Below are 15,484 nucleotides of genomic sequence, written 5' to 3'. Positions count from 1 at the left end.
GAATGCAGCCCTGTCCAGTGTAGCGAAGAGTTCAGATTTATCCTTTGAATACACAGGATCGCTCAAGGATGCTATGGACAGGAAGGCAGAAGCCTACCTTAGGAAAGCATGGGACGCAGGTGCGGCAAATTTCCAACCTGCCATTGCTTCTACCTGTATTGCCAGGACCTTTGACCTATGGTTAAGGCAGCTAAAAATTTTTACTGAAGCGTGATATCCCAAAAGAAGAGCTTCTGGATACACTTTCAGTACTTACCAAAGCGGTCGCCTATATTGCTGACGCTTTGGCCGAAGCAATCAGATTTTTGGCTACATGCACAGCTCTAATTAACTAGCTCTAAGCTAGAAGAAGGGCTGTTTGGTTGAAAACATGGGCAGGGATGCCTCTTCCAAGACAAAGTTGTGCTCTCTGCCATACAAAGGAAATTTAGTCTTTGGGGAAGATTTAGATTCAGTGTTGGAATGTCATCGGACAGGAAGCGAGGTTTTCCAATCCCCAAAAAATAGCAATACAAAAGAATTTCGTCCTTTCAGGAAAATGGGTCCAGAAGGAGGCGGCAAGCAAGATCAGAAAAGACCATGGCAAAATAGAAGGGAACAGGGGGTTATCTGTTTAACCCCTCGCAGCCTAAAGAAAAAAGGGCAATGACTCCCTTTTGCTGGGTAGGAGGGAGGCTGGGGGCCTTCCTATCCTAGTGGCAAGCCACATCAACCAACGCATACATCGTAGACCTAATCGCCAGGGGTTATTGGTTAGAAGTCAATCTGGTCCTCCCAGAATGTTTTCTCCTAATTTGACTACTGATAAATGCATACATGGCAGCTGCCATGATAGACCTGCTCCAAGAAATGATAGACCAAGGAATAGTATCCTCCTTTTCACAAAAGGAATGCAAAGGGAGTTTTTACTCACATCTTTCTAAGGAAAAAACAGTCCGGAAGATTCAGGCTCATTCTCAACCTAAAGATTTCCTGAACAGAACAGTCAAATACAAAAAATACAAGATAGAAACCATCTTTACGTCAAAAGAACTGCTGACTCAAGGGGCATTTATGGCCACAATAGACCTACAGGGTGCCTATTTACATATTCCCAACAGGGAATGTTCGAAAGTTTTACTAAGGTTTGCAGTAAAAGGTCTAAAACAGACAATTGATTTCCAATTCAACGCGTTACCTTTCGGGCTAGCATCAGCTCCGAGAATATTCACAAAGGTGTTAGCGGAGGCACTACAGACCTTGAGGACAGAAGGGATCTTGATAATACCATATCTAGATGACCTACTCTTGTTTGCAAAAATGGCAGCGGAATTGGAAAGGTCTTTAAACCAAATGCCAAAACACCTTCATGATCTAGGATGGATTTTAAACACAGAAAAATTTAATTTTTTCACTGCACGGAAATGTACTTTTCTGGGTTACATAGTGGATTCCCTAAAGGCAAAAATCTTTCCAGAAGAGAAATGAGCAATACTGATGGCAGAAACCAACAGGCTCATACTGAATCCTACAGCGTCCATCAGGAAGATAATGAGGTTATGAGGACTAATGACCGCAGTGATTCCGGCAGTGACTTGGGCCCAGACTTGGATGAGAGCTCTTCAGAGATTGATGTTATTGGTATGGGACAATCACTAAACAATCTTGTGGAACTGCCGAGTCAAGTGGAGGAGTCCTTACAGTGGTGGCTGCAAGAAAAGAATCTGTTTCTAGGACGCTGCTTGTCACAAGTAAACCCATTAAGAATTACAACAGACGCAAGTGCTTGGGGCTGGGGAGCTCACACAGAACACCAGACAGCACAGGGAAAATGGGATCAGTCCTGGGTCAAGAAGTCTTCCAATGTGAGAGAACTGAGGGCCATCTGGGAAGCCCTATGCACCTTTGCATCCATCATAAGAGGAAGACGTGAATTAATCCTGTCGGACAATATCGCTGCAGTATCCTGTATCAACAAACAAGGAGGCACGCCGTGCTCAGCAATCCTTAGTGAAACAGCGGGGTTAATATTCTCCTGGGCAGAAGAGAACATTCTTTCCCTTACAGCAGTGCAGATCAATGGAAAAAAGTGTTCACGCTGGTCGCTCAATGCTGGGGCTATCCTGAGATGGACCTTTTTGCTTCTTCAAAATACGCAAAAGTGGGGAAATTCTTCTCGATACACAGGGATCCGAGCAGTTTAGGTTTGGATACATTCGCCCACCCCTGGTCAGGGAAGCTTTTGTATGCATTTCCTCCCTTCAGGCTCATTCCAAATGTCTTACAGGAGATCCAAACCACAGAAGCAAAGGTCATCGTAATAGCCCCATTCTGGCCGAAAAGAACATGGTTTCCTGCTCTCCAGAACCCTTCAATCACAGACCCCTGGAAACTTCCAGTGAGGGAGGACTAGTACAAGGAGAATTGCATCACCCGCAACCGGGGCCATCTTTCTCTGACTGCCTGGCTACTGAGGAAGAATTGCTAAAGGCAAAGGTCTGTCAGAGAAAGTGATCTGTACTATATTCGATAATAGAAAAAAGAACAGGATCTTCGGGTCTGTAACTCCAGCCGTACTTTATTTTTTTTACAGGACGGTACAGGTTTAGGCCTTGCACCCAATACTCTTAAAGTGCAAGTGGTGGCATTAACCAATTTTTTTAGCCCTAAGATTAGCAGACAACACTCTCTGATAAAAAGGTTCATCAAGGCAGTCTCTAGGAAAATACCTCCTCAATGAAGGAGATTTCCTCCTTGGGACCTATCAGCAGTACTGCAGAGTTTTATAAAACCATTATTCTAGAACTATTTGAGCCTCTGGTAGAAAGCTATTTAAAGCTTCTAACATACAAAACAGTACTCCTGGTAGCGGCCAGGAGAGTTGGTGAAGTACAAGCTTTATCAATAGCTGAACCTTATTGTTACATTTTTCCCAACAAAGGTAATTTTGTCCATGGATTCAGGGTTCCTACCAAAAATGTCCACTGATTTTCACAGGACATAGTAATTCCATCTTTTAGCGGGCAAGCACGCAATTTTAAAGAGAAAACTTTTTTACAAATTGGATGTCAGGAGATGCCTGTTATGATACATCGAAAGAACTAAAGATTGGTGAACGGTACCCAATCTGTTTGTGCTGTACTCTGGTCCTAGGAAAGGACAAGGTGCCTCAAAAACAACTAATGCTAGGTGGATAAAATCCGCTATTGAGGAAGACTATTCCATAGCAGGACTGCAAGCACCACCAAAACTTAGAAGCGCATTCCACTAGAGCCTTAGCCACCTCCTGGGCAGGAAAAGCAGGGTCTACCCCGATCCAGATCTGCAAAGCAGCCACCTGGTCGAGTTTCCAGACATTCGTAAGACACTACCATCTGGAACTTCTGTCATCCATTGACCAGGCTTTTGGGAGAAAAGTGCTTCAGGCAGTAGTCCCTCCCTAACAGGTATTATTTCTATGATGTTGCTCCCAAAAGCCTGTCCTGGAAGATGACTTGGGAAAACAAAGTTATTACCCGTTAACTTGATTTCCAGGAATCTTCCAGGACGGCGCTGTTTCCACCCTATGATTATGTAATGTAATTATGGTTATTAGGAACGTACGTTATAGAACTCTGGTTATTTATTACTGAGGGACCATGCATAGTTCCTTCCTTTTTATACTAACGTGGATTTGTGTTTCCTGTGCTAGGCGGGAGAAGCAACTCTCTCATAAGGCTGTCCTGGAAGAACTTAGTTTTCTTGGCATTCACTGAGGGACACAGGTTTCACCTCCTTTGTTTATTATGTTGTTGATACTACTGTGCTACAACACTGAGGCATGCTGGTAGTAGGAAGAGTTATCCTAAGCTGGCCTGCTGGTTTTGTGCTGGCCAGTGTCCAATCCTCCTGTAGGCAGCGGTATAACCTGAGGATCCCGCAAAGGACTTTTTGGTGAGTACAAAAATCCTGATATTTCCATCATACTGGGTTTTTTAATATTGAGATGTAGAATGTCTGGTTTGGCATTACAAAATAACTGTATAATAAAAAAATTTATTCCGTCTAAATTAAAGTAGAACTATAGGCAAAACTCCTTTTTTGTTTTTTCTTTTTTTCATTTTGGATAGAGTATGGGAGGGTCATAACCCCTGTAAATTATTTTTTGGCATCTGTGTCCCATTGCAGAGATTTCCCTTTACTTCCTGTCCCATACCCAAAACAGGAAGTGAGAGGAAATCCTGCAAATTAAGGAAATCCTTTGAGGACCCCTAGATCACCAGAACTAATGTCCCAATGGAAAGATTTCCCCTCAATTACAGTAGATATAAAAAGTCTACACACACCTGTTAAAATGTCAGGTTTCTGTGATGTGAAAAAATGAAACAGATTAAATAATTTCCGAACTTTTTCCACCTTTTAATGTGACCTAAAATTAATTAATATGGTTGCATAAGTGTGCACAGCCTTAAACTAATACTTTGAAGCTCCTTTTGATTTTATTACATTCTTGCTCACTCTTCTTTGCAAAAACACTCCACATCTGTCAGATTGTGAGGGCATTTCTTGTGCACAGCCCTCTTCAGATCACCCCGCAGATTTTCAATCGGATTCAGGACTGGGCCATTCCAAAACTTTAAACTTCTTCTGGTGAAGCCATTCCTTTGTTGATTTGGATGTATACTTTGGGTCATGCTGAAAGATGAAGTTCCTCTTCATGTTCAGCTTTCTAGCAGAAGCCTGTAGGTTTTGTGCCAATAATGACTGGTATTTGGAACTGTTCATAATTCCCTCTACCTTGACTAAGGACCCTGTTCCAGCTGAAGAAAAACAGCCCCAAAGCATGATGCTGCCACCATCATGCTTCACTGTGGGTATGGTGTTCTTTTTGTGATGTGTAGTGTTTTTGCACCAAACATATCTTTTAGAATTATGGCCAAAAAGTTCAACCTTTTGGTTTCATTAGACCATAACACATTTTCCCACATGCTTTTCTGAGACTTCAGATTTGTTTTTGCAACATTTAGCCAGCCTTGGATGTTTTTCTTTGTAAGAAAAGGCTTCCATCTTCCCACTCTACCCCATAGCCCAGACATATGAAGAATACAGGAGATTGTTGTCACATGTACCACACAGCCAGTACTTGCCAGATATTCCTGCAGCTCCTTTATTGTTGCTGTAGGCCTCTTGGCAGCCTCCCTGACCAGTTTTCTTATCGTCTTTTCATCAATTTTGGAGGGACGTCCAGTTCTTGGTAATGTCACTGTTGTGCCATAATTTCTCTACTTGATGATGGCTGTCTTCACTGTGTTCCATGGTATATCTAATGTCTTGGAATTTTTTTTGCACCCTTCTCCTGACTGATGCCTTTTTAACAATGAGATCCCTCTGATGCTTTGGAAGCTCGCTGTGGACCATGGCTTTTGCTGCGACTAAGACAATGTCAGGAAAGACGTACTAGAACAGCTGAACTTTATTTGGGGTTAATCAGAGGCACTTTAAATGATGGCAGTCGTGTAGTGACTCCTATTTAACATGAGTTTGAATGTGATTGCTTAATTCTGAACACAACTACATCCCCAGTTATAAGAGGGTGTGCACACTTATGCAACCACATTATTTTATTTTTACTTTCTCACTGACACCAATGCTGGGCACAATTCTTCCCACTGATACCAATGATGGGTCACTACTCCTCCCTCTAATACCAAAGATGGAGCACTATTCCTCCCACTGAAACCAACAATGGGACATTATACCTCCCTCTAATACCACAGATGGGACACGGTTTACTCCCACTCACACCAGGAAATTTTTGACTCCTGCTGGCCACAGATTGGTCCCCCTAAAGTGTGAAGGACAGTAAACTGGCCCTTTTGTATAGAAAGTTTGGAGATCATTGGTTTAGAGTTCCAGTGTGTGAAGAAACAAATATGCATTTTATATAATTTAGAGTTCTCTTTTTTTTTTTTTTTTTTTTAAAACATCAGTTTCAACATGTTAGTTCATCACGTGACACTAGGAAAATATTTTACTCTGGAAAATTCTCAGGTATGACATGTACAGTTGCATCCATATTTGGACACAGGCACAATTTTTAATTTTTTTCAGGTATTTACCAAAACATATTCAAGCTATAGTTCTATAATGGATATGGGTTGAAAGTACACACCTTCATAATTTAATTAGAGGGTATGTACATCCAAATTGGAGGAAGGGTTTAGGAATTACACCTCTTAATAGCCACCTGCCCCTTTTCCAAGGGGCCAAAAGTAATTGGACAATTGAATTAAAAGCTCTTTCGTGGCTAGGTGTGGGCTACTCCTTTGTTATTGCTTCATCAATGAAGCAGGTAAAAGGTCTGGAGTTGATTCTAAGTGTGGTTTCTGCATCTATTTTGGAATCTATTGCTGTGAACCTACATCATGCGTTCAAAGGAGCTGTCCGTGCAAGTGAAACAGGCCATTGTAAGGCTTCAAAAATGAAACCACTCCATCGGCGAGCTAGCAGCAACATAAGGAGTGGCCAAATCAACAGTTTGGTACATTCTGAGGAAAGAAGACTGCACTGGGGAGCTCAGCAACATAAAAAGGCATGGACATCCACAGACGACAACAGTGGTGGATGATCGCAGGATCCTCTCTATGATAAAGAAAAACCCATTCACAACATCCAAACAAGTGAATGACACACTCAAGGAGGTGGGCATATCATTGTCGAAGTCTACAATCAAGAGAAGACTTCACGAGAGCAAATACAGAGGGTTTACCACAAGGTACAAACCATTCATAAGCCAGATTAGACTAGACCAGTTCTGAAAAAGCATTCTTTGGACAGATGAAACTAAGATTAATTTGTACCAGAATGACAGGAAGCAAGTGTAGCGAAGGCTTGAAACAGCTAATGATCCAAAGCACGCAACTTCATCTGTAAAACAGGGTGGAGGCAGTGTGATGGCATGGGCATGCATGGCTTTCAGTGGCACTGGGTTATTAGTGTTTTTTGATGTGACAGAAGCAGCCGGATTAATTCTGCAGTGTTTGGAGATACTGTCGCCCAGATTCAGCCAAATGCAGCAAGGTTGATTGGATGGCGCTTCACAGTACAGATGGACAGTGATCCAAAACACACTGCAAAAGCAACCCAGGAGCTTTTCAATGGAAGAGAAGTGGATATTCTGTAATGGCTGAGTCAATCACCTGATCTCAACCCAATTGAGCATGCATTTTTACTTGTTGAAGGCAAAATTAAAGGCAGAAATACCCACAAGCAAAGAACAACTGAAGACCGCTGCAGTTAGAGCCTGTGGCAAAGCATCAGAAAGGAGGAAACCCAGTCTTTGGTAATATCCATGGGTTCCAGACTTCAGGCAGTGATTGCCAGTAAAGGAGTCTTAAAATATTAAACATGAACATTTTATTTATGATTATATTAATTTGTCCAATTACATTTGAGCCCCTGAAAATGGGGGGACTGTGTATAAAATGGTTGCAGTTCCTAAAATTTGTACTTTGATGTTTTATGTTCAACCCCTTGAATTGAAGCTGAAAGTCTGCACTTCAAATTCATTTGGATTGTTTCATTTTCATTTTATTCTGATGGCATACAGAGCCAAAAGTATTAAAATTGTGCCTGTGTCTAAATATATATGGAGTGTGAATGGAGGAAGAGGACGCCAACCATATGAGAGGGGGTGGTGAATGCGTAAAAACATGAAAAACAAAAAATATTATAAAAAACCATAAAAGACTCACTTTGGATGGGAAGAACAAGCTGAAGAGCGGTGGGTCTCGCAGAGGTGCTATGGAGAGCAGCTGGCATGGATCAGACAGGAGAGCCTGTGAGGTGATGGCAAACGGGGGATATCTAAGTGTTCTGGAGGAGGTAAGCGGCAGCAGATGAGGTCATGAGTGGTTGCAATGTAAGTCTGCAGCTGCAGGAGGTGGTTCGGTCTCAGCTGAGGCTGGTGGGTGATGCGAGCGGGATGATGGTAGGAACTGCCGGTAGGATGTGAGGTAACCTTGCGGTGGAGTGGTGGGTAGGGTAGTGTGGATCGGGTTGTCAGGTGGGAGCCAGGGGCTGTAGATGCAGGCTCTGTGTCAGATGGGCTGCTCCAGATTAGGATGGTGGTGCTCTGTGACAGCGTGGAGGCTAAGCAAGGCTGTGAGTAGTCCAAAGTCGGGGTGCCAGATAACCTGCAAGGCATTGGCATCCCCTGGCTTGTTAGTCTGCTCCAATGCGGTCCTCAAAGTTTGGGTCCCCACGAGGGGAATGTGGTAACATAGGGGGGCATGGTTATGTGTTTCACAGCTCCGCCCCTTTATCAAACCAATAGAAAGAAGAGGGACTGTAGATTGACATGCCTTTTATAGAGAAATATGGGTGGAGCTGAGCTAAAGAGTGACGCCCATCCACAATTGAGTGGCAGTTTTTGGGCTTTGTCAGCTGATCTATGAACTGATGGTAGCATGTACTGTCAGAAGAAGGGGTCCTCCTTGTGAACAATTAAGAAGATGATAGAAGGGATAATAAACAAAATAAAGGATGAGGGGCAAAAATGCTTTTCACTTTTTAAAAATGGTAAATGGATATGGTATATAGGGTGTGTATATAGAGTCACAATGGGGACTTGTTTGTGGTCAGATATGAAGTTAGGTACTGTATGGGATGAGGCAGAAGAATTTGTGAGGGTGTTGTGGTTAAATGATAGTATTTAATTATAATTCTTCATTGAGGCGGCATAGTGTTTAAGGAAAAATCCAAAATGTTTCTTGTTCGCAGAGTCTTTTGAAACGTTTGGCACTCAATGGACGGATGGAATGGAAAGTTCTCAATGATCCAAACTTTGGAGTCCTTTAGTTGATTGCCAATTGCGTGACAGTCTTTGAAATGTCTAGGAACACTATAGTCGGTATCACCTGCTTCTATGGCCCGACAGTGTTCACCAAATCTGGCCCTCAGGGTGGGTTCCATCTCAAGTTCGAGATGGAATAGGTCTTGCCATTGGTGGTTAAAGGATTTTATGTCTGCGTCCAAAACATATATGGACCTAACTGTATGTGTATTTATATAAATAACATAACATGCTTGTAACTGATATGTTACACTTATTTCTAGTTTGCTAATCTAGATTTCTGCATTTTATTTTACAGAGGTAATTACAAAGGATGACATGAATAATTATATCACACAGTATTATAATGAGCCCAGCAGTGGTAAGTGTACAGACTTGTATGCTAAACATATATCCATTTTATAAGTATTTCCTTATTAAAATATATAGATTAATCTTGCTAAACATTCCTGTAATATTAAATGCATAATATTCTGGTGGTAAATCAAAGAGAGCAGTATTTATATGTGTATCAAAAAATATTACTTGTGCATTTTTTTTTTCTTGGAAACATATTGTGAGACAAATGCACAGACTTTAATGCTTCCATCCATCCAAAATGTTAGTTGCTTGGTTATCTTAAAGTGATACTAAAGTCTTTTTTTTTTTTTTTTTTTTTTTTTTTACTTAAAAATAACAAACCTATTTTACTCCCCTCCTCTGTGCAGTGGATTTGCACAGAGCAGTCCAGATCCTCTTCTCGAGACCCTCTTCAGTCCTCCTGGCCCTTCCCTTCCTGGCACCTGAGCCGAGCTACAGCTCCTGGTGTCCCTTTCAAACTGATGCCATCAACACAAGTGTAATGCCTGCAAACACATGCCTTTTAGAAAGCCATATATTTCCACCCAGAAGGTCCTGTGCCAGTTGCCTTCCAGTTATCTATCAAGGTCATGTGTTGCCCTGGTACGAGAGATTGACCAGGAGCCTTCAGAATTGTGGATTTTTCAGAGGTAAGTATGACATTTGGGTCTTTACTGCCATCAAGAGAGGATGGAAAGCAAAAAACTGTGAATGGGTCCTAAAGCCATTCCCATCTTGAGAAAAATGCAGGTGTAGAAAAGTAGGACCTTTTTATAGAAGGGCATATCTTTGAATGTTTTATATTGTGTTAACCTGCAGAAAGTGGAGTACCTGGGACTTGCATCATCACTACAGCTGCTATTGATGTTCACCATCACCCCAGCATATCGTCTGACCTCTACTCAGCAGAAGGCCCATTCAGCCAGGAGCAAACGAGCAGCTCCAGCAGCATAACATCAGTGAGTGTGTCCAGATCTCCAGAGAGCTCTGAAACACTAGCACAGAGTATCAGCAGCCAGGCCTTCTGTTCATCCACAGACTGCAGTACTAGGGAGGAGTCTACAGACTACTGTCCCTTGGCCCAAACGTTCCAGCGCACAGTGAATCATGCTGTTGTTCAAGAACTCTTATCGTTTTCGGATGATGCTTCTTTCATGCAGAAAGGGCTGGATCGAGCAAGCTTACATCTAAGTAATCCAGCAAGTTTACGTACAACTAGTCCCAGACAAGGCATAAGCATATACAACAGAGTAAATCGTGAAGGATTTGGAATGTTTCATGATAGGTCAGTGATTCCTCTTAATCTTCCTCTACTAGAAAAAAAGATAGACGCAGAGTTAAAATGAAGCAAGGCCTTAGATCCATGCCTCCTCAGTTAATAACACTGCAGTAGATTCTCAGTTAACGGCCAGTTATGACTGCTTTATGCAACATGACCAGACTGACATTGCTCAGAGGTTTACCGGCATCTGCTCCAGATATTGCTCAAAGTAGATCCAAATTCTGTGTCCCTGTGACCTTGATTTGGAACAGAAACCACCCTCAGAAGCCACCATTCATTATTCTCAGGAGATATATCCATTCTAAAATAACTCTTCTATGGCGGACCTCATAATCTAGTTTACAGAACGGATCCATTAACCGCATGCTTTTACTGTACAACCAACTTTGGAGAAGCTGTACCCAGGGCATATCCTACACACAGATGTTTGATCAACTGGAACATCTGTGTTATTGCAAAATTATGGCTTTCATATATTTCCTTTACCCATAACTACAGATTTTCTACAAATGCTGCAATATTTTTGAATGCAATGAAATTTTGTCAGTACTTCGAAATGCAAAAATAAAATAATTTAAGAACAAAGATTTGTGCATTTCTTTTTACTATTGTCCACAGCTCATTTGCTTTACAGTTACCTTCTTAAAAATACTAAATTAACTAAATCGTGTCAGTGTACATGCTGCAACAAGGTGGAAGAGATTGAATTATCTGCTCTCAGATGAGTACTGTGAGATGCTAGTACTGACACCTTGCTGCCATTTTCTCCTCCATGTATTTGCCACCAAGCTTTTGAAATGACAGCCAGGAGTTGCTGTGTAAAATACAGATGCTCTGACATTGTTCATTTTCAATTAACACTTTCTACTTTTTTCCTGTTAGCTATCTTCATGCAGATTTTTTTTTTTAATTTCTATTTTTTTTAAACAAGAAATATGGGCAAAGCATTTTTTTAGTCATACTTCTCTTGTGGGTCACAGGAGTGCACTTGCTGTACTTGTGCTGCCCTGGGACTTCCAGGTTGTGGAAGAATCCTGACTATATTGTTGGGACCTAACCAGCTGCCTGATGAACATCTGGCTCCGGCTCGCAGCTGGTGGCTGAGACACAAAGCCAGCTACACCCGTCCCAACTCCAATTCAGTGCTCCAGTGAGTGCTGGAGGGGCTGGGTGGACACCAGTGACTGTCAGCACTCTCCCCTCAGAACTGAGTGATCAGCAGTCATATGATTGCTCAGTTCTATGTCTTAGAACCAGCAGTGGGCAGCTGCAGCATATAGGTGAGTATGTATGTTTTTTTTCTAATAACCCCATACAATTCCTTTTATTAGACCAATAATGTCTGCATAAAGAGTGCCCATTACCTGTCCAATGCTATCATATGGGGGTTTTTTAACCATTTCGGCTCTCACACCGGTTTACCCCCTATTGACCAGACCATATTTCACATTTCTGCTATGTGTCTGTTCAGGAGTCTATAACTTTTTGTATTTACTTATATGTATCAATTCTTTAGCATATTGTTTTTTGGGGGACAATCGGGGCCTTCTCGTGAACCTAAAGTCCTCTGTGATTTTTCAAGTTTGCTCAGTAATATTTTGAAGACAAGTACCATTAATGTGAGGAAAACATATACATTTATTCTGCTGCTTGTTCTATTTTCTGCAACATTAAAATTACATTTTTTTGGTACAAAGCATGTTAAAGTTATTTACAAGAGATTTTTTTTTTTCATATATATCATTTTTCTCAATGTATCAGTAATTTATAGTTTTTACTGATTTTAAATAAACCACTATACCCTAAACCACATATTTTTAACAGTAAATCCTTAAAGATAATGTATATATGTGCTTTATAAAAAGTTTCCAGCAAATAATTTAATATAGAAACAAGGAACGGGAGTTGAAACTGTTAAATAGTGATTACACAGGTTGAAATGAAAGGGTTGAGTAGTAACAAAAAAAAAAAAAAAAAAAAAAGGAGCATGTCCTGGTTAATGAAGAGTGCACACAATAAAAAAAAAACCTCTGTCAGCTGCAGCTCTCTCACAAATCTGTCTGAGGGCCAGTGCACACCACATGCAGTCCAGTGTGTTTTTTTTTTTTTTTTTTTCTGCATCAAAAACGCATGGAAAGTAGGTTATTTGGCATAGTTTACACCAGTGCTTGCAGTTCCAGGAAAAAAAAAAAAGAACATGCTGCATTTTTACTGCACTGAAACACTGTAACAAGCATCAAACGCACTGGAACACACGTCCTTAAGTTTAAGAAAAGGGAGGGGGGAAAAAAATGCACTGGAACACATCAAAAATACGCATGAGGACTGTGTTTCTATGGTGTGAACTGGCCTTGACAGGGAATGCAGGAGATGAGATGGCTACTGTGTTACTTGTTGTTTTGGCTTAAAATGTTACATTGAATTCTCACTGAGCTTGTCTGTCAGAGTGATCATTCAGTGAGGAATGCATCTGACTAGCTCCCAGTCATAGGATCTTGGGCTGAGCCCAGTAGCTGAGATAAGATGTAGCCTTGCACTAAGACACATCCTGTGTACAGAGGAGGGGGTTTTATGGATGTTTGTAAGACGCCCAAGGTAGGCAACTGGTTAACCTATTGTGATAGCAATAAAGTTAATCAAAATTAAAATAAAACTTATTAAAAACCAAAAACATCTGTTGTCCTGAACACACACACAAATGCAAATATGCGCAGGGTGCAAACCACAACTGCACCACACGGGTAAAGAATCGCCACAAACGTCTGAGTGAGAGCAAAGATTTTAGCAGCAAAGCTCACAGTTGACTCTAAACTGAAGAGCTGTAAAGGCTTTTAAAGCGTTGCCTATGGAGGCTTTTTGGTACTATTGTTTTAAGACTTGTCATGTTTTGGTATCTATTTACTTAACACAATCCCATTTTTATATTTTAACCAAAGAAAAAGTTTTTTTTTGTTTGTGTACACTAAAATTTATTTGCTTATTTTCCCTTTTTGATAAACCGTTGCGCAAATATTGTGCAACATAAAAAAAATTGCAACTATCTTATGCTAAAAGGCCTCTGCTTTCAGAAAAGGAAAAAAAATCTGGGGGTTATGAGTAGTTTTATAGCCAAAAAATGCATATTTTTACGTCTGCAAAAAAAATGAAAAATTGCTATAGTGCCAAAATAGTTAAAGCGGAAGTAAACCTATCCATAAAACAGTCATTTCCTTGGCTGAAAATGATAGGGGGGTTGACTTACACTTTAAACTGTGCAAGAAGTTCTTTACCGTTAGGGCGAAAAGTTGTGGAACACCCCTTCCACAGTTGGTGGTGTCAACGGAAAGTGTAGGTTCATTAAAAAAAAAGTGTTTCTTAGGGAACATAGTGTACAAGGCTATGGCAAACAGTAGTCTCTCTCACATACTTACTTCATGCAACCTTACAAACTATGTATACAGGTGTGAGAGCTGAAAGAATTAAAAAAATCTTTGCATGACCAATGGAGCAGGAGAAGAACCATTTAACCACTCCAGCTCCAGAAGATTTACCCCCATTCATGATCAGGCCATTTTTAGCGATACGGCACTGCGTTATTTTAACTGACAATTGCGCGGTCGTGCAACGCTGTATTTAAATAGAACTTATGTTCTTTTTTTTCCCCCACAAATAGAGCTTTCTTTTGTTGGTATTTGATTATCTCTGCGGTTTTTATTTTTTGCACTATAAACCAAAAAAATAATTTTTTTTTTACTTTCTGCTATAAAACATATCCAATAAAAAATCCCAATAAGCGTATATTGATTGGTTTGTGCAAAAGTTATAGCGTCTACAAACTATGGGATATATTTATGGAATTTTTATTTATTTTACTAGTAATGGTGGCAATCAGCGACTTATAGCGGGACTGTGATATTGTGGCAGACAAATCGGACACTGACACTTTTTTGGGAACAGGGACTACTAATATAGTGATTTAAAAAAAAAAAAAAAAAAAAAAACCTGTCACTGTACTAATGACACTGGCTGGAAAGGGGTTAGGGGCGATCAAAGGGTTTAAATGTATGCCTAGCCAGTGTGTGTTTTGTGTTTTTTTTTTTTTTTTGTTAACACTGTGGGGTGTGCTTTTACTAGGGGAAATCATGGATCCATGTCTTCCCTACTGACAGAACGGCGATCTGACTTGACTGACAGGTGCAGGCGCACATTGAGTCTGCAGTACCTGTTCATTGGCTACTACTGTGTATAATCACAGCGGAAGCGAGCCGCTGGCAGTGCACGTCGCGCCCGCTACGCTGGAAAAGCCAGATTACAAATTATATACACACGTGATCCGGTGCACAGCTGCCGCCCTGTAGCAGTAAAACTGCTATGGGGAGGATAGTAAATGGTTAAATCAGAAAAATCTGTTAAGGGGACAAAATCAGACTACACATCCCATTTTAAATATATGGGGAGAAAAGAGAAAAAAAAAAACACACTGAATTTTACAAGTAGCTTTTATTAGTTCTGTTATTCCTAAACCATTTAAACACCATCAGTAAAAAAGTATCATTATCATGAGGCTTGGACTAATGTATCCTGTAAAAGGTATGTATCTGTAATTACAAAGATTTTTATTTTTGTTAAGCAGCAGCTGTTTATTACTTGGCAAGTGGAACATCCTTTATTTTTTCTTAATTAGTTCTGTCATTGCTGGTACCGCCTACAATAGGAAAAAAAAAAAATATATGACATTAACGTTAAAACTGGGATTGGGGTTTAATTCAGCATAAACAATGAGATAATTCAGTCCTCTTCCTGGAATATGCATAATTTGTATCTCTGTATATAAATAATATAGAGAGGGGTTATCTGTGACCCGGCATACAAGGACTTAATAATAAAGTATCTAGCCCACTGTGTTACTAAAAACTGAGCTGTCCTGCAAGTAAACTATAAAATGTTTGCTATCTATTCTGGTGTCTAGCAACAATTTGAAAAATATTGAATCTGATAAAGCTGCTACTATAAATTGTAAAATAGTAGAAAACAACTAGACATTTGAAACCTCTTCCGATACACTGAGAATG

The 15,484-nt window shown here is 40.5% G+C and overlaps 2 protein-coding genes across 3 annotated transcripts in view; one reads left to right on the top strand and one right to left on the bottom strand.

Annotated features, from left to right (window-relative positions):
- Positions 1–11,018, top strand: part of TMEM266 (transmembrane protein 266) — a 104,495-nt gene extending 93,477 nt beyond the window's left edge. For both annotated transcript variants that reach the window (XM_073619207.1, XM_073619206.1), the window contains exons 10-11: positions 9,111–9,173; positions 9,971–11,018. In XM_073619207.1, coding sequence (XP_073475308.1) covers positions 9,111–9,173; positions 9,971–10,497 — 590 coding nt within the window. In that variant the 3' untranslated portion in view covers positions 10,498–11,018. The remainder of the gene's footprint in view (positions 1–9,110; positions 9,174–9,970) is intronic.
- A 3,875-nt stretch (positions 11,019–14,893) lies between these two features.
- Positions 14,894–15,484, bottom strand: part of ETFA (electron transfer flavoprotein subunit alpha) — a 65,697-nt gene continuing 65,106 nt past the window's right edge. Inside the window, exon 12 of the mRNA XM_073619208.1 lies at positions 14,894–15,117. Coding sequence (XP_073475309.1) covers positions 15,079–15,117 — 39 coding nt within the window. The 3' untranslated portion in view covers positions 14,894–15,078. The remainder of the gene's footprint in view (positions 15,118–15,484) is intronic.

Source organism: Aquarana catesbeiana, linkage group LG03 (genome assembly GCF_042186555.1).
Source record: "Aquarana catesbeiana isolate 2022-GZ linkage group LG03, ASM4218655v1, whole genome shotgun sequence".
In the NCBI taxonomy this organism is placed as follows: domain Eukaryota; kingdom Metazoa; phylum Chordata; class Amphibia; order Anura; family Ranidae; genus Aquarana; species Aquarana catesbeiana.
The sequence above is the reverse complement of the archived record's forward strand: the minus strand, read 5'-3'. Positions and strand labels throughout refer to the sequence as shown.